General features: G+C 37.2%; 1 protein-coding gene across 4 annotated transcripts in view; it reads right to left on the minus strand.

Moving 5' to 3' along the window:
- The window catches only part of LOC117409250 (synphilin-1), a 51,724-nt gene that overhangs the window by 23,507 nt on the left and 6,053 nt on the right, over positions 1–22,164 (minus strand). For 3 of the 4 annotated variants that reach the window (XM_034014968.3, XM_034014970.3, XM_034014971.3), the window contains exon 2: positions 1,718–1,805. In XM_034014968.3, the coding sequence (XP_033870859.3) occupies positions 1,718–1,774 (57 nt within the window). In that variant the 5' untranslated portion in view covers positions 1,775–1,805. Of the gene's footprint in view, positions 1–1,717; positions 1,806–1,970; positions 1,990–22,164 lie in introns of those variants that run through there. The other variant, XM_034014969.3, reaches the window with a different exon arrangement.

Genomic DNA, 22,164 nt, shown 5'->3' on the forward strand with positions numbered 1-22,164 from the left:
TGAGCCCAGCTCTGACTGCGCCGTGTGCCCGTGTTCCTGGTAAGTGACGCTTTTGTGAACTTCTGGTAATGTCCGTCGCGGTCATGTTATAGCACTGTTATGGGCAGTCGCTAATGGTCGGCGCGGTTTTGGACTCGTTGTTATGTCATGCAACCCGACAGAATGAGAGGCTCAGCAGAGGGCAATATACTAATGCATGCGTTGTTTTGAATCCATGCGATTGCCAGTCACTTCACGCACAATCGAGTTTAAAAATACATAGTGCATGGTTTAGTTAATATGAATAGAGTATACTTGCCCAGGACTACAATCCCACAATTCGCTGTGTACACACACACACACCCCTACAAAAACGAGCAAAGTAAAACCAAGACGTGATTTTATATCAAACCGATAAAAGAAATGACTGTAAAAATACTGTAATATATGAGTGGATTAGACAGTTTAAATCGGTACTCCTCACGATACCGCAGTAAACAATTGAGGGAACATTTGCTTCCAAGCTGTAATTTTTGTGATTAATAATGTGATAGTGTGCTTTGTCTATTCAAAGTCCCTGGTGACTAATTAAAGGATTCCACTTCTTTCGAAAAGGGGGCATGTGCATTAACACACCCTTTAGTTTTCTGCCTATTAATGTGCTTCTATTCAAAGTCAGAATATTTTTCTGTGTCAAGGCTCCTTCAAACAACTTTCTTGTGCTCTGGGAACCTATTCCCTGTGCGGTTTCCATCTCTGTGGGGAAAAAGGTAGCTGTTTGTTTCCAGCTGGTGCAGATCCCTTAATTGCAAGCTGCATAATTGAGCTGTAATTAGAACGCTGCTCTTTGCCTTGAACTGCAGGTAATCAATCTTTCCCAAGTAGGGGTTATTTTGAATTTCTGCAACATCAGAAAGGTTCTTGTACCAACAATGCTACTACATGCACATTCAATTAAAAGCCCCGGCATTAGTACTGGCACTATGTACATTATGGAAAATATCTTACATAAATACTAGAGCTAATGCATTCTAATCCCATCCAAAAAGCAGTCACAGAAAACAGCACTGTATCACACAAACATGTCTGAATGAAAAGACATGTTGCAGTTTAAGAAGCCATGAGGCTACTTCCATTAGTGAGGAAATAAATCTGTTGAATTTCACTAAGAGTTTATGGCAGCGTATTAATTTGTTAACATGCCACCGATAATCACTATGCGTAATGCATTCCTTTGTATTTATGCAGAGATATTGAACAACGGTTCAATTCAAATTAGTTTTCAAAAGAAAAAAGCTACATTTCAAACCAGATAATGTATTTAATTAGCATCTAAGCACCCACAATATTGGGGATAATAAACTATCGCCGTCTAAATCCTCAGTGTTGGTAAACTTTCTAATAGATAACTAAACAATAACTCCAATCAATACTGCAGACCAAAAAACTAATATATGAATATATGTGCTAATATTTATATTATTTGTATATGTATATTAATTAGTTATACCAGGGTAGTCTTTCTGTAAAGTTACTTGGTTCTGAAAGAGTTAATCTTGCTATGTTTTTTTTTTTAAATCATAATTCATATACTGTACACCAGTCATCCTGTAACTCAGATTTCTCATACCTTGAATCACTGTAATTATGAAAATACAGTACAGTAATAAAACATGTCATTATACACATTTGCAAAGCCAGCATGATAAACAACGACATAAAAAAATATTGTACTTACTGCTAAATCATCACTAAAGTCAATTTCGTCCAAATCCAAGTACTCAGGAGCATCCATTATTTATCTGCAGAAGCATTATGTGAAGTTCCTGTGGATCAAGCAAAGCACCAGATTAGCACAAACAAGTACATCCAAACAAAGCACACGGTTATACTGTACTCGTCCATTTGCACAAAGGCATACTTTATATTTTCTGTGTTTGTAATTTTACTATACATCCAGTTTTGTCCATTGCAACATTACAAAAGCTCACCCATGAATATCTACAGTAAAGTAGTACAGCAGGTTGAAATCCTGGCCCATTCCTTTTGTATAATGAGACCGTTCCAGCGCTGTGAGGTTCAATCTGAAGTTCCACGTTCATGTCACCCCAGGGTGTTTCATCACGTTAAGATCTGCGTGTCACACTGAGCAAAGCTTTCCCTTTCGTATAATCTCCTCACACCACATAATGCCCTGAGCCCGGGTGGCATGAAACAGCATCATCCAGGGACAGTGCTAGTATTGTTACACATTCTTTACATTCCAGAAATCCCTCCAGACCAGGAGCCTGATTCTGTAAATGCGCATAAAAAATAACAGATGCTAAGGATATTTAGACCAAGTAATGTCAACAATGTTCTGTTACGCTGGAGTTATGGGAGTAGTAAAAAAAAAATTAAAAATGTATATGTCAAGGAAGACATATAAAATGAAAGGTGGTAATTATAATAAAAACATTTTGGGGTTCTGAAAACCCAAATAAATCAATTCCCAGGATTGAAAAAGAAAAATAAGGGAGTAGGTACTGTAGATAAAGAAAATGGTGAATCTCTAAATGCTATACTATAATGTTCTATATGTACTTAACAATGGTGGCAACATATTATTGACAACTATATTTATAAAACAGAAAATGTAAACTCTGACACAAACTGAATTGTCACAATAGTAGATTTTTATTAAATATCAACCAATTCACATTTTACAAACGTTTTACAGGAAGAATACACAAATATAAATATAAATCTGGATTTTAGAATACACATTGCATTAAAAAGGAAAGAAAGGGTGTGGATGGCATACAAAATAAGCATTATTCCTGTAAAGAAAATGGTGCTACGTACTGTGCAAGTCTTTAGACTGGAGGGGATGCAACATATCAACCCTTTTTATTGCTTGATTTATTGAACCCCTAAGTGATAGAGCTGGGTCACACATAGGCTGTAATGATGATGTATCTGATTAGCTGTTATGAATCAACACAGGTAGACAGACTATATACATTATAGCACTGCCTCTTCTTTATAGACCAATACTATCTGAACATCCAGCAAATGTCAGTCACAAGATGACAAAAATAATAAGCTGGACAGTTTGTACTGCATGTGCAACTTTCCAAAAATGTTTTTTTTATAGCACAACAGATAGCAGATGGGGAATCAATTTTGTATCATTTAGAAAATACATTTTTGGGCATAAATACGGTAAAATGAGATGAAAGGTATATTACTGTAAACTTGGTTTGCATACGAGGTGGACTGTAAAATAAAATCAGTTCTGGGTCACAGCTGGAATCAATTACAAAGGTAACCAAACCCCAGCATCCTTATGAATCCCGGAATGGACAATTAATATCTGCACGGTTCCAATAGATTTCAGATGCATCAACCAAGGAATCACTATTTTCCATTTAAAACAATTGTACTGTTACATGACACTCATTAAAAATAACCATAACCATCACCCAACTGTAAATCCCCAATACCAGAAAAAAATTTCAAATGCATTCTCCAAAATGATTACTAAAATGACTGTAGCAGCACAAAGTTTCGAATTTTACAGTAAGCTAAACCATTGCAACACCTAGAACTACTATCATATTATCTCTACAATGTGGATGTATTAACTCTGAGCAATGTATACTTAGTACTTTATCATGTATTATGGACATTTTATACATGAAATAGTGTATACAATTATATTGCATTTATATTGTGATTAAAAGGACAAATAAGGGGCTAGGAAAAATGTAACAATAAGGCATTGTTCAGAAAAACTGTGAAGCTGTCATAGCTAGCTGTCTGTCTCAAACTGATATGCAATGACTACTATTCCCATTCTTTCAAGAGTTATGAAACACTTGCACGTGGAGCTTTTCATACACGTCTACCTTGTAGCAATGAAAAATAATTTTTAAAAAAATGACTACAAAACTATATAATTACACCAGCATTCAATAATTCTACTATAGAAGCTTCTTTGCTATTTATTTGTACAGAATATGCATTCTAAAAGTATTCATTAAAACAATTGATATCTATGATTACTATTTACAATTACTTATTTATTTAAAATATAGCTTGATTATCATTTGTAAAAACCCTCATTTCCATGTACAGATCAAGATTTCTGAATTGTTGTAATGATGCAAAACATTTTTCCTCCTGTTTCTAACTGCTCTTGTACAAAACTGAAACATTGTGGACTTCAAGACAAGAATCTCATCTCAAAGTTCCAACCACATGCCCAATTTCATACCCACCTTCGTATTTAAGGGCTGTACAGTAGTTGCAATGGAAAGACTGGATTCTACTGGCACAACTATAGGTGACCATTTTAGAATATTTGTTTGTTACCTAATTTTCCATTACTGCTCCTTACAAGTCAATGGTATACTGTACACCCAATGCCTTAGCAGGTACACTTAGGACTTCCACTTCTTTCTCAATAACATATTTACTCAGCATAGGGTGAGCTCAATATGGTGGCAGGTTGGGGACTTTGCTGTGCAGGCTTTGAAAAACATGACGGTCTCAAACACTGCCTCACTTTGCTGCTAATAGCGATACAAATATACGGGCTGAGAGCAGAATAGGCAGAAGACAGTACAGCAAGTATCACAGGAATGAAGTAATAAGAATCTAACTTATCTAAGAACTGCAACAAAGCAAAATGGGAAACCCACAAACCAATCAGAAGAAACACAAGAGGCAAAATAAGCTTGGAAGCCATGAAAATTTCACTCTCTGCTTTGTCTTCACCAATCCAGATGTCTCCATAAGTTGCAACGTGATGTTCTTTCAGAAGCATCGCTACCCGGATGCTGACAAGAAGCAAAACTACAAGGGGCCCCAAGTCCACAGCAGTCAAAATCACCAGTGCATAGATGAGGTGCACTATAGGGTTGGTATAGTTGACCTGGCACGAAGTGTAGACCTGGTTTGATGAGTAAGAAACATTAGAGATTCTTTCTGCTTTATCTGCATACACCAATAGAGGACAGCTGACTCCCAATCCAATTGCCCACAGCACCAACATTACTACAAGATGGATCGTTTGTCGACTCACTCTGGGCGTTGAAGTTGCTGGATGCACCACTCGGTCAAGCCTAACAATATAGAACAATGCCACATAGAGGGTAAACCAGATGGCAAGCATGTTCGTAAGGGCAAAGGTGAACTTGAATAATTTGCAGCCAGCCATATCGAATATAACCACACCGCCCACACTGTAAATGATACTCAGCACGTTTACCACCACGATCCTGGTCAAATGAATAATAGCAATGTTGAGAAGCAACATGCATGATGTCCTCCGTCGTCCAGCTAAGCATTTACAAGCACCATGGAGCAGCACGCTGTTTCCTACCAATCCAATCAAGCCAAGGGCAAGGTATACAACCAGTTCAACCACTGCTGAAAAAATAAACATTATCAAATAAACATAGGCAGCTTTCTAAGTTACAAATCCGTCCTTGGATCTCCAGAAAGTGTTCAGTAACCAGCTGTGTGAGATGAATAAACATGCAGTTCACTCCCTACTGTACAGTACACTATATTGTTTTTTTCCCCCTTTACTGATACTGGCAAAAACAAACCTGAACAGTAAACATAATTAAAACTCCTCCTGCTTCACTGAAAAAACAAGCCGCTTGTGACAATTCATTATATATTCCCCAGGGTCAGATCACACTGCACACAAAAAATAAAAAGTGTTATTTTGTAACAGATTTTGAAACATTTTATGGCTCCCCAGTAGAAATGTGCTTCTTAAATTCAGGTTTTTACATATTTTGGACGAGGTATTTCTAAAGGGAAGAATAAAATACAATTTTACTTGTCTAGGAAACCCTGCCTCAAAGGACATAGTGTACTGTAGCATGTGGCTTACTGTAGCTGCACATTTTACAAGATCCCGGTTGAGTTAACTATAAGGAAGCACTCTTCTGTTTAAGAAGAATACACAAAGTCTGACAAAACAACTTGTCCCAGGATGTAATTAGTGTGGATGCCTGATGCCAACCAATGCATATTATCTTGACCTTTCACTTAGGCTACTGTTTTCTCAGCAATGTTATCCGACAGCTTTACAGCACATTGTATAAATACTTGAGTCGCAAATCAAAATTGACATTTGCTGCTAAGTTTATTTTGCCAATGAGCAATACCCACATTAAGATTGTTTTATTACTTCTCCCTCCAATAGGGAACATTATGTTTTATATGTTCCTGAATGCACACCGCCAGAAATCCATAATGACAACAGTCAAGTCACGTTAAATAAATCACCCTCATTCCCTGTAAAAACAATGTTTCTAAGGGTAAAACAGAGGCCAATACCAAAAAGGGAAAGAGTTACAGTAAAACCCAGCTATTCTTTAACACTTCTGTTTTAAAAACATGCCCATACAAGGACAAAAGATCCAGTTACTATTCAGTACTTATTCAGGAGCTGGGGGCACTTACCAGTAGTTTTGTGTACCAGTACAGTGCCTTAATGTAGATAAAATATGTCTTTAAAGTACCATCCTTCAGTTGAAACATTTCTCCAAAATACTGTTATTTTGGTTCTATAGTATGTTTAAAAGGAACCATTTGCACAATATTTGACTTACTTACTTAATGCTAAATGAAATGTTTTGTTTCAAGCATTTTTTCAAAAGAAATATATGCAAGCATAAAATACTACAGTACGTAAACAGCTTATTTATTTAGTAAAAGGTTCCTTATTTTTTTTAAAACATGTACCAGCACCTGCATAAAATATAAAATTATTCCTGCAAACTTATTTTCAATATGCTGAAGTCAAATGAATCCAGGTTGTCCTATTCTCACAATAACACTACTGTATACCCTATTCCTGATCTATGGAACCAACGCAAAGGTACGGTATTATACTGTAGCAATAATATAAACACAACGATTCAATCTTACAGTAAATGCTGTGTGTTTGATTTAGAATTCACTTGAAAACAAACTAAAATGTTGCTATTTTGCTTCGATTGGTTTCACACCACAAAACTGCAAACAAACTGCAGTTCGTCTCCAACTGAACTCAAGTTTGTTTAAATTGGGTCCTTCAACACTGTAATCACTGTTTGCTTGTGTACAGTATGTGACCTAAATGCTGTTTGGCTGTTGATGCCCAGGTAGCTGTTTAATACAGTGAACGTGCATTATATATATATGTGTGCGTTATGGACCGTTGCTGAAATCGGGCAGTTTCCGTAATGCCCAGGCAGTTGGCGAAGTGCCTAGCTGCGGTTGCCAGATGCCGAATTAGCGTCGAATTTTATGTAATTTCGTCAACTGCCCACAGCCACCCGGGCTGATGGTGAAGAAAGACTTTAGTGTGCCCTGTTATAACAAATGAAAGGTTAATGGAAAGTAACACAGCAGTGTTCATCCTCTGGGTATCTACTGCAGTTCTCAATAATAGTTTGTCAGTCAAATAACTATTTAATCATTAGACCGACTGAATCGTTTTTATTTATTTATTTATTTATTTATTTATTTATTTATTTAGCTAGCAGTGTGGAGCAGTGGTTAGGGCTCTGGACTCTTGACCGGAGGGTCAAGGGTTCAATCCCAGGTGGGGGACGCTGCTGCTGTGCCATTGAGCAAGGTACTTTACCTAGATTGCTCCAGTAAAAACCTAACTGTATAAATGGGTAATTGTATGTAAAAAAAAAAAAAAAAAAAAGAAGTGGTATCTTGTAACAATTGTAAGTCGCCCTGGATAAGGGCGTCTGCTAAAGTAAATAAATAAATAAATAAATAAATAAATAAATAATAATAATAATAAATTATTATTTATTTATTTAAATGAAATGTTGAGGCAAATGTCTAATTGTCTGAGATCTGATGTCAACTAATGTTAGACATTAAATAATATTGTTTCAATGTGTATAAAAATTTTTCTACAGAACGAAAACTAAACTTTTTCTAAGAAAACCTTTTCTTCCGAGTCAAATTGTCGTTCATATTTCTAAATAAGAAAAATACAAACTTTACGCTGTTGATTAATGATTAATTAATATTGCTATGATAAATTAGTTTTGGCACTGCGTTCTTCAGAGTTTTAGGTAACTATATTTAACTGGGTGTCTTTTACACGTTTAAACTTAACTGTGATTATTAGTCTCTTGCTGATATTGAATGATCTCTCATTCAAACAACGCAGCTCTGCTCAGAAATTTGTATTGTATTACTGCAATAAGAATAAAATAAAACATTGTTGCATTTTATTCTGGACTCTGCCCGCTGCAGCTGGGCACTTCGCCAACTGCTTGGGCATTACGGCAACGGTCCATAACACACACATATATTATATATATATATATAATATAGTGCCTGACTTTGAGGGGGAAACTAATAGAGTTCCCCCTCAATCGAGCCAAGACCACCTTTTTAAGTGAATCCTAGTACCCTCATTTGGTGCTCACTCTGATGTGAAACAAATATATTTTTAGGTTTCACACCTACCAAAACGAATCGAACTTGGATGTTAGTTGAACTCTAGCGCAAAATTCCTTGCCAAACGAACTAGGTACACAAAAGTAAACTGTTACATAGCAGTAAAGTACATTTTGTCCAATGAAGGGCATTTCCTTCTTATCAGGTTTATTCAGAGGCTGTGCAAGTTTAAAAGTTCACAGCAGTAATTTATATAGCTCCTAAAGCAGCACAAAGTGATTAAGTGCTACTTCTCTTCAAACAGAGCTGCGATTACAGTGCAAGAACCTATTAGTGCCAAAAAGACATATGTAGAGAAGGCAGGGTTCAAAGAAGAATCTTTGTGATCAAAAATCTTAAGTGTGAGCCTGCAGTACAGAGAAAATCCTGCGACTTAAAGTGATTTAAAGTAATGCAATGCCAATGTTTTAACAGTATACCTGTCTCTTTGCATTAAGTCATCTCTTCTCCAGCCTAAACTCAGCAAGCTACAGGTAGTGATACTGCTCACGTACAGTACCTACAAGAGGCACATGGTGTAACAAAGCTGGGTTCAGATATTCAGATTGCTGGCTCTGTTCGGAAGTGCTTTGGGTACCTGATTGACGAGAATTTTCTGCTTGAAAATTGAATCGCAAAACAAAACAAAAACAAAAAATCGTGAAATGTGCAAAACAAAAAAACATGCCTTCTGATAAAGTGCTGCAAATAACGTTATTGTCATCCAAAAGTTTGGTCCAAAAAAGTAGCAGAGGGTTTCAGATTTTATTTTTTTCCTCAGGCAGCATATACAGCACTGAAAGATGTTCTCCTGCTAAAACATAGGCGTGTCTAACCAAGATTAACAACAGCTTTTGAACTGGCTTTCTAATTCTGCAGTTTCTAAAAAAGCAATTTTTACATCGAGAGATAATGGCTATGGTCTAGTGCTTACCAAGAAATCCTTTTGGACAAGACCTCAGACTGCTCTGATTGATATTTACAGTAACACTGTTTTATACAGCACTGTTTATTGGCTTCCAACATGGTGTGCACATTAGCAGTACCACTGCAGTACACAACTGATGTGACTAACACATTGCAATGAAAACCCCCTTAAAGAATTAGCATCTCTTAGAAACTGTGCCTAATATGTATGCAAAATAATTACATTGTATCTGTAAGCAATTTTCTTTTAACATTAAAACAGTACTGTTTGCCAATGTATACATTTCAATACAGGTTAAAGTCTGAAAGAGTACACAAAACTAACTTCAGTCTTTCACAGTCATTTGAAATTCATATAATTTGTTACTGGAAAGCTTAGAATACATGGAAACTGTTTCTGTCCCTACTTACCACCTGAAGGTTTCTGTTTCTCAGGTTAACAGGACACTATGTAAAATGCAGTACTCCATAGAATGACTCCCATGATCTTTTTAACTATCCATACCACATATGGTATCAGGGACCTATGTAAAACATTTTAAACCATCAATGGAATAACATACTAAAAGTGGGACTTACAGGTATCAAGGACTTTCATCAATAGCTTCATTGTCTTTATAAAAACAAGTACAACTGACTGGGACTCTAAATATAACATTTATAAAGTACATTACTTGATAGAAATCTGCTTTCTGAAAACCTGTGACATATCAGACCTCATATGTACAGTAACTAGTAATAAAGTATACAAAGATTATTTTTCATCTCTCAAGAAAGCAAAGCTTTCCTGAATGATGCAGCTGCGATTCAATTATTGCTTACAGCAATTGATTTTGATAAATTTCTGCAAAAACCAAGTTAAGGGTCCTCGGCTTCAATGGATTACATCTTGCGAAGAGCTGCTAACAAAAAGATCGCTCTCACACATTATTATTTGTTTATTTAGCAGACGCCTTTATCCAAGGCGACTTACAGAGACTAGGGTGTGTGAACTATGCATCAGCTGCAGAGTCACTTACAATTCACCCGAAAGACGGAGCACAAGGAGGTTAAGTGACTTGCTCAGGGTCACACAATGAGTCAGTGGCTGAGGTGGGATTTGAACCAGGGACCTCCTGGTTACAAGCCCTTTTCTTTAACCACTGGACCACACAGCACATGCCCGGTCAAATACAGTGAACAGCAAAGTGTAGACTGGTTAGACTTAGCAGGAAACCAGCTGTGCAACATGGAACAATATTTATATCTGAAACAAAAATGTAATGGCCATGACATCACTACACAACTCCAAATGTATAATAAATACTACACTGTAAAGTGTAAAGTACGCAGGCATAAACCTTCTCCATCTGGAAATGTTTTATATTCTGCAATTTAACGTTGTAATACATACAGAAATTTCCATTCAAGAGTACTATTACAGTAGGGCTCTATAAAACAGTTTTTTCCACAGAAGAAAAGAGCGCTGTTTAGAATGGTTTAGAGATATTGGTGCTGTCTTTGAAAATATCATTTAAACAGAAAAGCTGTGAGATAATAAGAGTTTAACACAGAAAGTTGTTTTACGGTTTTCAGTTTGAAAAGATAAAAAAACGTAAAACAATTTAACTACCCAGTGCATCTGTTTTTGTAGTTTTTTTCCTTGGATTTCCTTGACTATTTTAGTTTTTTTCTTCCTCAGAGACCTACATGTATTTGAATTTGAAGTGGTTCCAAGGATTTTTCAGCTGTACTTCACTAGGTAACCTACAAATACGGCCAAATGTTTTGCATCACCCAGAATGTCAGGATTGAGACATAATTTTAAAAAAACAACAACTATATGAACACAATTTAGATATTTTATTTAACGTCATGCAATCAAAGAAACTACTAAATTATATTGCACAAGTATACCGGAAGCCATAATAGTAGTACAGTATTTCATGTTAGATTTCGAAATGTCACATTTTAAAATATGTGTCAGTTTTTTGTAAAGTATATGGAAAACTATAAAGCAGTATACAGGAGTCATAACTATAAACCAGTATACAGGCGGGCGCTGAGCGAAAGCTCGCTGTGTTGACATCGAGGAGGAGAGCGTCTGCTCCATGGAGAGAACTACTACACAAAACCCTTCCACTCCAAGACAAGGCTGGTGAAGGCATTGCCCAGCCGAGGCAGTTTGAAAAATCAGTTTAAAGAGGCCGGAGTCCGCGTGACGATGCCGGGACTCCGGGAGCCCAGAAGTAGATCAGTTTAGGGGATGTTGATCCCAAACAGTAGAGAGAGGGTTTGTGTAGTGTAGTGTAGTAGGTTCCTGGAGCGGGACATTCCTTTTAGTGGGACTAGCGCTTGCCTTGTGTGGCAAACATTTATTTTTAGCTTTATTTTGTTTTCTTTATTAAATCCGACTGTTGGTACTCAGCATCGGGCCTGCGTTGTTATTAAATCTGCGAGCCTGTGCTGTGTGTCAACACCCACTGCTCTGTGTCTGACTTATTATTATTCAGTGACGACCCATGTATGTAACATCGTCCTGTTACAGCTGTGCATCACAGTTTTAGCCCGTTTACCAGCTCTTAACAGGAAATATGATAGGTATAAAGTAGTAGATTATTCAGTTCACATCTTGAAATGAATCCCAAAATAGTTTCAAATTAAAAATGTGAAGTTAATGGTATTTTGGGATTCGTTTTAAATTAGATTTGTTCACTTTTCACAAATCACCTTTTACCAAACCTCAATGGTGTAAAGTGAATTATAAAAAGCAAACTATGTGTGGCTTTAAATTAAAAGGATGAAGCAATTCTGCTAACTTAAAATGCTCTTATGAAATCCTGCTGGGGCTTAACCCAGTGTGAGTATACTGTAGGGGGATCAAATAATCAGGGGGTCAAGCCACAGCAAGACTTCATTGGAGAATTTTATACTAAACTAAACCACCCCTGGATTGCTGCAGCTACTGTACCTATCAGTGGTTATCGTGGGTGTACCCCTTCAACTAGTTCATGTACAGTAATCCAGGGGGATTCCCTGGTGCTGTTCAACAAAATGTTTTAAAACAGATGCAAATTAGAGCATTATATTTTATGTCCATTGGTAATGATAACAAAATAAAACAAAAGACTTCCATCTAATCAGTACTGTAAATGCTAAATGTATACTCTGTTTGAAATGTATCCTTTTTTGATTTTGTGAGAGGAGATGCACATCTGATGAACATTTTGGCTACTTTAATGTACCATGGGTCACTGAAAATGATTTATTATTATACAAATGATGTCATCAACCAAATTAAACCTTGATCTCTTGACTCCTAGGCCACCAGTTTCTTAGCTGGTGAAATTGAAGAAATTAGTAGAAACCAAACAATGGATTTTAAGAATTTAAAAAAGAAGCACAGTAAATCAATGTTTTTACTATCGCTTGAAATATCCAGTGGACTCACTGCATTGACTTTAACATGTTTTAATGGTACCTATAATATCTGTTAGGCATCTGGAACTCAAATGTTAACAATATTTTTAAAATTGTAAAACAGCTGCCTCTGTAGAGTTTTAGTTTTATGGACTGTCTATAATAACCAGTTCTTCCTTTATATATTTTCTACTTTTAAAAGATGAACACAATTATGGAATACTGTACAGCACACACCCTTTTACAAATACATTGGATGCATGTTTTTGTATTTGCGCTTCATACTCATTGGTTTGCATTATTCAAAAGGTTTGTATTATGGTAACCCAAGATTGAAACAAAGATAGCCAATAGCCCTGCATTCCAAGGTTTACAACACTGATTGATTAGCTTTCAGTCATTTAATGGGGGTATAGTGGTACAGTTTTAAACAGGCAGATATCTGAGTCCTTATCAGCTGTGGACTCATTGTGACCTCAGGCCAATCAATCAAACCTGTGCTTCAGTTCTTCCATGTAATATTGAGCAGACACGGCATTCTACTGCGCTATAATATTTGGGTCATCCTGAGTAAATAATAAGCAATCCAGATACAAACAAAGGAGCTGAACTTACCAAGATTAAGAACGGTTAAAAGAAGGAATGTAGAGAGCAGCCAGTATGCATGTCTCTGTGCAGGTATAAAACTGGCTCCTTCACTTTCCTCACTGTAAAACCCTAAAACCTCTCACATCTGGAAATCATCAACCATAAGCTTGAGCCCAGACATCAGTTAATATCCGCCCCCACCAATATGCACTTACCGGCTAAAATCAGCAACAAACATTTTGCTACTCAAAATGCACGGACGATAGAATTACACAGCATCACAGATATCATCAGTGCAAAATGGCCAGTCTCGCAATGAACACTGCTGATTCGGTCATTTTTTGCAGCTGTTGGAAGATTCATTGAAAGTAAGTGGCTTCATGTCACTGTTCTACTGACTAAAGTTAAACAGATTCATTGGCAAGATTACTAAATTAATCCTTACATTTTAAACATGGTTTGCAGTGATGGCAAATCTTACAGCTTAAATCGTAGGATACTGCGTGTGATTCAGTGGATAAAACATCTGAATTTTCAATTACATTTGTTCCTTCCAAATTGTCGCATGATTGATGCAATGAACTGGAGGAACACATCATTTCCTGTTAGGGTGTACAACAACAACTACCACCCCATCTGTTTTCATCATCTTTTCAACACATTATGCTAATCCATTAGACTGGTCAAGCACCTCTTTGCTCAGAATGTATATTAACATTTATTTTCTTAATTGTGCTCTTTACCCTATGCAGCAATGATTAAAAGTGTAACAAGCAGAGGAAAAGAGTGAAATGGAAAGCAAATAGTTTTGTTCTGTTTGTTTCTTTAACATAAAGCACAACATAACTTAATGTAGCTTATTAAAATGATTTGTGTATAGCAAAAGTTAGTAAAAAAAGAGAAATTACTGTAATCACAGGGCAGCTTTAGATACAACTTGATGTGGTTTTGGGAAAATGCTACTTACAACTTACAACAATAACAGGGTCTGAAATTAACGCCAGCCATGCAGCAATTGCTGTGGTTGCCTTTCTCAATTGCTGCAATGCCCATTTAAATGCATGCCTATCCACGGCAATTATGGCTGCAGTGCCCTTTCTGCTACAGAGATGCCTGTTCACACCATTTTAGAGTCGGTTTTCCATATAACCACGCCTCTCGTATGAACTGCACGTGCGTTTCTACTTTTTTAATCTGTTCTAGCTCCTCCCTTAAACGGGTGCCTCCAGTCCTGTACAACATCATACTGTACGTACATTTCTCTCAGGATGATTCAGGATATAACAAGATAATTAGCAAGTCATGTTACCTAGACCAAGAGCATGACGAGACAAAACTAAAGTCTTGCCAACCTGAACTGCCTGGGTCGCTACAATATATTGAACTTACATTCATGGAGATATTGTTTACATTTTTTTCAAGTACTGGAGTAATATGAGTGCTTGAGTAATAATTATTTTATACTATTCTAACCCAGCCCTAATATGTGCATACTATTTAATAAAAGCCCTGCAAAGGAGACCTGTATGTCATCAGCTTCTGGAAGAGGTAGGATTGTGTGCTGTGGTAATAGCCACTTTCCAGTTGTTGTGGGTTCAATTTTAATTTTGCTCTGTTTTTTTCATTGTATGATTTTAACACAGGCAATTTGATGTACCAGGTTAAAAAAATTCCTGTGTTCAAATTCTATGTATAAAAAAAGAAAGAGAGAGAGAGCTAGGATTCGAAGCACGTACTATGGAGTAAGCGACAGGTACAGTATGCCCTACAAAGTAGTTACATTAGCACTGTACAACATTGCAGCTAGAAATTGGCAGAATGTTACCTCTTTAAAGTAAGGCTACAATAATGAGTAGGAAATGTGCCTCAGGACAAAACTGATTTACAGAAAAAAAAAACACAGCGTGCTACTGTAAATGTACAGTACATAATGTACACACATCACTCCACTGAACAGAATTGTTATAATAGGCTACAGTATTTATGTTTAAGAGACTGCTATGCTATTTTTCTTTCCTATGGTTAACAGTACATTTTTACATTTATTTTACTATACAATATGTGCCAAATGTATTTTTAATTTTAATGTTCATTCTATCATTTCGGCATAGCCCCACCTCAATTAAAATACAAAGATGCTGACCTCAGGCAACAGAAAAATTACTTATACACGTTCCAAAAAAGCAGGTACACTGAAAATGTTACTGTATTATAATGGAATGCCAATAGAGTATCAGTTATAATAGTTTGTTCCATTGTAAACATAGCTATTGACTGTTATACATATACGATAGTTAAAACTTTGTAAAAGAGTGAATGCATATGTGACGGGGTACTGCCCCGTCTTTATGATCATGGTTGGGACTGGCAGGGAGGGGGTTAAAATTCCTCCCTGCCAGGAAAACATGTGAGAATGTGGCTGGAGCCCTAATTGACTAATTAGCAATTATTGAATAATTGGGCTCCAGCCACAGGGAATAAAAGCCAGGGGAGAGGCCCTGGCTAGGAGGAGAGAGTTGGAGAGTTGTAGAGGAGAGTTCTAGAGGAGAAGGTGTGTTTTGTATGTGCTGTTTTTCTGTTCCAGTGAAGGCAACGCCCAGCCTGGAAACCTTTATTTTTGTAAGTTTTGCTTTGTGTGTATTTTATGTTTAAATCTTTTTGTTTGGCCCTCGTGCTGGTTTTTTTTTGTATTTTTGTTTATTAAAAACTTTATTTTTGAACTTTAAAAAAAAAAAAAAAAAAAAAATAAAGGTTTCCAGGCTGGGCGTTGCCTTCACTGGAACAGAAAAACAGCACATACAAAACACACCTTCTCCTCTAGAACTCTCCTCTACAACTCTCCAACTCTCTCCTCCTAGCCAGGGCCTCTCCCCTGGCTTTTATTCCCTGTGGCTGGAGCCCAATTATTCAATAATTGCTAATTAGTCAATTAGGGCTCCAGCCACATTCTCACATGTTTTCCTGGCAGGGAGGAATTTTAACCCCCTCCCTGCCAGTCCCAACCATGATCATAAAGACGGGGCAGTACCCCGTCACAGCATACTTGTTAAGGGAACTGTCTGAACTAAATGAAAGAGCAATACAAAATCTACAATATTCATCACTACGGTAACGTACCCACTGATTCAGCAGGATCAGTACAGAATAAGCTTGTGTCTCAACCCTATCCCTGTATGACTGGCACCCTTTGAAGTGTTTTGAAAGCTGTGGTTTTAAAAAGGTAACGGTGGATCAGTCATGAGTGCAGCCAGCCCTACAGTACCTTTCCATCTGAACTTCAAATGAATAACTACTGTTGATGGACAAAAAACAGATCAAAGGATCTAAGCAGTATAAGGACCATAAAATACTAAAATAATGAACTGCAACAAGCATCTAAAACTGCCAAGAATTGTACATTCATGGATGAGATTACACCTCAGCAGTTTGCTTGTCCAAGTAAAAAGTACTTGAATGTTCAAACACTGTGCAATCAATAACAGACTTATACCCCTTTCACACAGACGAGTTATAACGACTCAGAACTGGCACTGATGCTGCATTTGGTCTGTGTGAATTGCCTATCAGGGCTTGAATTTCATTTTTGTGTGCTGGGGGGATTCCCCCCCTATGCTGCAGCCAATGGTGGGGGGGGGGGCGGGGGGGGGGATTCCAACATTTTAGGGGGGAATGGCAAAAAAAAGGCACTTTTGCATATAAAAACTATATATATATATATATACACACATATACTTAACTGCATCATCATTCACACTGGTGTTGTTTTAAAATAAGCTGCTTTCAGGAGACCTAACAGCTGTTCATCCCTGTGAGACAGAGCACTGTCCATTGCTTTTGCCATTGCCTGACGTGAAGTTTTTGCACACAGCAGAAGAAAAAGGTGCTTTTCTTTTTAACCAGCGCTCCATTTCTTTTTTTTTAACTCTTTACACTCAGCCCTATTTCCGCCTGTTTTTCACGGTTTTCATTTATGTATAACTACTGGATACTTTGTAATGCAATTCCCTTTCATATTATGTAAGTTGCAACAGGACCAGGCATACTATGTGGTAGAGTTGAGAATATTATATATATATATATATATATATATATATATATATATATATATACACATATACACACACAGTGCCTTGCATAAGTATTCACCCCCCTTGGACTTTTCCACATTTTGTAGTGTTACAACCTGGAATTAAAATGGATTTAATTGGGATTTTTACCATTTGATTTACACAACATACTTAACACTTTGAAGGTGCAAAATATTTTTTTATTGTGACACAAAAGTTAATTAAACAAAAAAAAAGACATTTGTTGTTTGCATAAGTTTTCACCCCCCTAAGTCAATACTTGGTTGAAGCACCTTTGGCAGCAATTACAGCTGTGAGTCTTTTTGGGTAAGTCTCTACCAGCTTTGCACATCTGGATCCTACAATTTTTGCCCATTCTTCTTGGTAAAATTGCTCAAGCTCTGTCAAGTTGGATGGGGACCGTTGGTGAACAGCAATTTTCAAGTCTTGCTACAGATTCTCATTCGACTTGAGGTCTGGGCTTTGACTGGGCCATTCTAAGACATTCAGGTTCTTGTTTTTAAACCACTCCAGTGTAGCTTTGGCTGTGTGTTTAGGGTCATTGTCCTTGTTGGAAAACATGGAACAAGTATTGAATAGCAGTTTGCTACGCATGAGGAATGACGGCTGTATTCATGTTATTTTTCTGAAAAGTGATTTAACATTGGATAGAAAAAACTGTTAGTTCCAAAAATGCAAGCACTGCTGTGATAGATGAAGGCTGCAATATGGTAGAGAAGTTAAGATTATTTTGTGTCAAAGCAAATGGCTGGCCAGCAGCACACGGCTGTACAAACAAGTCCTTTGATCTCCAGCCCTGACATGAAAGAAGCTTGCCCTTCGGGGAATCCACTGGGGTATAAAACTAGTTAACAGGTTTTTGCTTAGAAAATACAGCTGGTTTATGACGGGGTCATAAAGCTAGTTTTCAAGGGGGACCGAAGAGCCAAAAAGAGATAATGAAACTGGGATCAAAGGGTCTTAGGCAAATCGGAGAGATAGGAACAAGGAAGATGACAAAAACCAGATGTATGGACCTTTGTGACACCAGGGCCTGAAGAAAGCACTGAGTTCAGAGATCTTCACACTAGATCACACACACACACACACATACACACACTCACACAAAATGGAATATATGGCAACAGGATAATGAGTTGTACATTTTCTATTGGTTAAGTGTCAGAGAAAGAGGAGGAGAGAGACACCTATGCAGAAGGGTATTTAATGTCATGCAACAATTGTAAGAACGAGTATTCTGTGTCCTGTACCTGGGACCAGACTCCCTGCATATTTCAATAAACCTAACAACTGACTGAAGAAAAGGACTCTGTGCAGTTTCTTGAATCTACTTACTCACCATCCTTTTTTAAGTTACATCAGTCCTGCTGGAAGGTGAACCTCCGCCCCAGTCCCAGCGGACTGCAGACTGAAACAGGTTTTCCTCTAGAATTTCCCTGTATTTGGCTCCATCTTGCCCTCAATCCTGACCAGTTTCCCAGTCCCTGCCGATGAAAAGCATCCCCATAACATGATGCTGCCACCACCATGCTTCACCGTGGGGATGGTGTTCTCAGGGTAATGAGCAGTGTTGGCTTTGCGCCACACATAGCATTTTGCGCTAAGGCCAAAAAGTTCAATTTTGGCCTCATCAGACCAGAGAACCTTTTTCCACGTTTGCTGTGTCTCCCACATGCCTTTTGGCAAAATCCAAACAGGATTTGATATGGGTTTTTTTCAGCAATGGCTTTCTTCTCACCACTCTTCCATAAAGCCCAGCTTTGTGGAGCATCCGGGTTATAGTTGTCCCATGGACGGTTTCTCCCATTTCAGCTGTGGATCTCTCCAGCTCCTTCAGAGTTACCATTGGCCTCTTGGTTGCTTCTCTAACTAATGCCCTCCTTACCTGGTCACTGAGTTTTGGTGGACGGCCTTCTCTAGGCAGTCGCGGTTGTGCCATATTCTTTCCATTTTTTAATAATGGATTTAACGGTGCTCCAGGGGATGTTCAAAGTTTGGGATATTTTTTTATAACCCAACCCTGATTGGTGCTTCTCCAGAACTTTATCCCGGACTTGTTTTGATAGCTCCTTGGTCTTCATGATGCTGTTTGTTTAGATATGCTCTCTAACAAACTCTGGGGCCTTCCAGAAACAGGTATATTTAATCTGAGATCATGTGACACTTTAACTGCACACAGGTGGACTCCATTCAACTAATTATGTGACTTCTGAAGGAAATTGGTTGCACCAGAGCTTATTTAGTAGTGTCACAGCAAAGGGGGTGAATCAAGACTTTTCAGTTTTTTATTTGTAAATCATTTTGAAAAATATGTAGATTTTTTTCCCCACTATTTTTTTGGACTATTTTGTGTAGATCAGTGACACAAAATCCTAATTAAATCCATTTTAATTCCAGGTTGTAACACTACAAAATGTGGAAAAGTCCAAGGGGGGTGAATACTTATGCAAGGCAAATGCAAATTATATATATATATATATATATATATATATATATATAATATATATAAAATTTATATATATAAAAAATAATAATATATATAAAATTTCTTAGCAGACACCCTTATCCAGGGCGACTTACAATTGTTACAAGATATCACATTATTTTTACATACAATTGCATTATTTTTTTACATACAATTATCCATTTATACAGTTGTTTTTTTTTACTGGAGCAATCTAGGTAAAGTATCTTGCTCAAGGGTACAGCAGCTGTGTCCCCCCGCCAGGGATTGAACCCACAACCCTCCGGTCAAGAGTCCAGAGCCCTAACCACTACTCCACACTGCTGCCCTATGTAAAATAATATATATAGCAGTGACCACTGTCATGTTTTATGCCGTCTCTGAACCACCTAGCGAGATATTATACTGGCACAGAATGTCTCTGAACGGCATGCGTGTGTGAAAGGGGCTTAAGAGAAATAAACACATGACCGATATGAAACAAAACTGTTTACACCATGGTGTGTTTTGCTTTCAGAAAATAATAATAATAATAATAATAATAATAATAATAATAATAATAATAATAATAATAATAATAATAATAATAATAATAATAATAACTTTTTGAACTTGCACACAGTAAAAAAGCTCAGATAAATTAGGAACAGGGTACATCACAACATGTATCTGATGAATACTTTAAAATCTGTCTGCAATTCAAGACTAGTGTCTAAAATATACTTTATTACTAATATACTATTTTGGAGTGGCAAGTGTTATTGCTGCATATAAAACACTGGAGAAAAAGATGGTCTGGCACGATGCATCTCTCTGGAAAATAAATCACTGCTTATTCCTTGTATTTAATTAGTCGATGGAATGTAGCTTGATACTTATCAAAAGGATCAACTTACAAAGTTGAAAGGTTTATGAGGTATACAGTAAATGATAACGCCAACAAAAAAATTGATGAGAAAAGCTTAAGTGTAACTTGCAATTAAGAAAGTAACTCGTAACTGAACTGATGTGGCCTCTAGCACAACTTTGTAAACATCTTTTACAGCAATACTTCCTTAGGTTCAACCCTGTGAAGAATTATTTTCTTATTACAATACCCATGCTTAAACAATACCTGGAGAAACATAGAATACAGTTGTGTACTGCCTATGAAGCTACTATCTCAAAGCATCAGTCCTTTCTCATCTGGAAAGGACTGATGGGTCAAGTAAAGGGTGCCATCAGATTTTGTCCAAGGATGGGGATGCTTAATAACCATATCAAAAATGCTATCCTGGTCATTATACTGTAGTTGAGGTTCGTTCAGCAAATGAATAAAAACAGTACAAAAAAAAAAACACATAATAATATGGTATCCAATGCAACCGCATTTTTTGACGATCCTATGCATTTGAATGTGCAAATTGGTAATTCCAAAATTTCAAAAATGATTTAACACACTGCAGACAGGAGCACGATTTCTTTGTTTAAAATGTCTTCAATGAAAGACACCAGCTGCAAAGAGCGGAACATATTTCTGCTAAAGGTCGCTCTTGTCCAGTTCAATAAGGGGACATTATATGTGTCTTCTTATTTTTACATGTATTTATGCAGTGCTACCCCGTTATAGCACGACCCATTACAATCGGTTATAACACAGTAAGGTTGTGGCTCCCATTTCCCCCATAATGCAATTTGACCCACAAATGTTGGGTTTTATTGTTGTTTACATTACCATATTTAAACCCATTTTAGTTGAAACTGGGACATACAGTACTTATGAAGCTCTTGTGCTTCCACTGTATTTTTATTTTTTCTAAAAGTAAAAACAAACTGTCCGTTAATGTTACAAAACAAAAAACAAGTGTGTACCTCCCTGGATTCGGTGTTATTTATTTACAATTCATAACATTTCTTATAAAAAATATACTATTTAAATAAGAGTGGTGTAAACTTTAATCTGGTGGAACAGCAGTTTCTATTATACTGTATATATTGTAACGACCCGGGATTTACACTGTTACACGACTGGTCTATGGACCCTTTGTCTGTGTGTGTGTGCCAGCAAGGAAGCGCTAAGCTTGCCTCAGCTGGGATTGATTGACGTCCGGGTAGGCGGGGACATGAAAGCCCACATCAACGCGGACAGAGCTGATAGAGGAGTCAGATAAGCTGCTCTGTGAGAGTGCAAAACTGTTTGTTTGTTGTTTTTGGTGTGGCCCAGGCTGACAGGGGCCAGGAATAATCGTCCCAATAAACCTTTGATTCAAGTACCTGCAAACTGTG

The sequence above is a fragment of the Acipenser ruthenus genome, chromosome 2, assembly GCF_902713425.1.
Source record: "Acipenser ruthenus chromosome 2, fAciRut3.2 maternal haplotype, whole genome shotgun sequence".
Lineage (NCBI taxonomy): Eukaryota > Metazoa > Chordata > Actinopteri > Acipenseriformes > Acipenseridae > Acipenser > Acipenser ruthenus.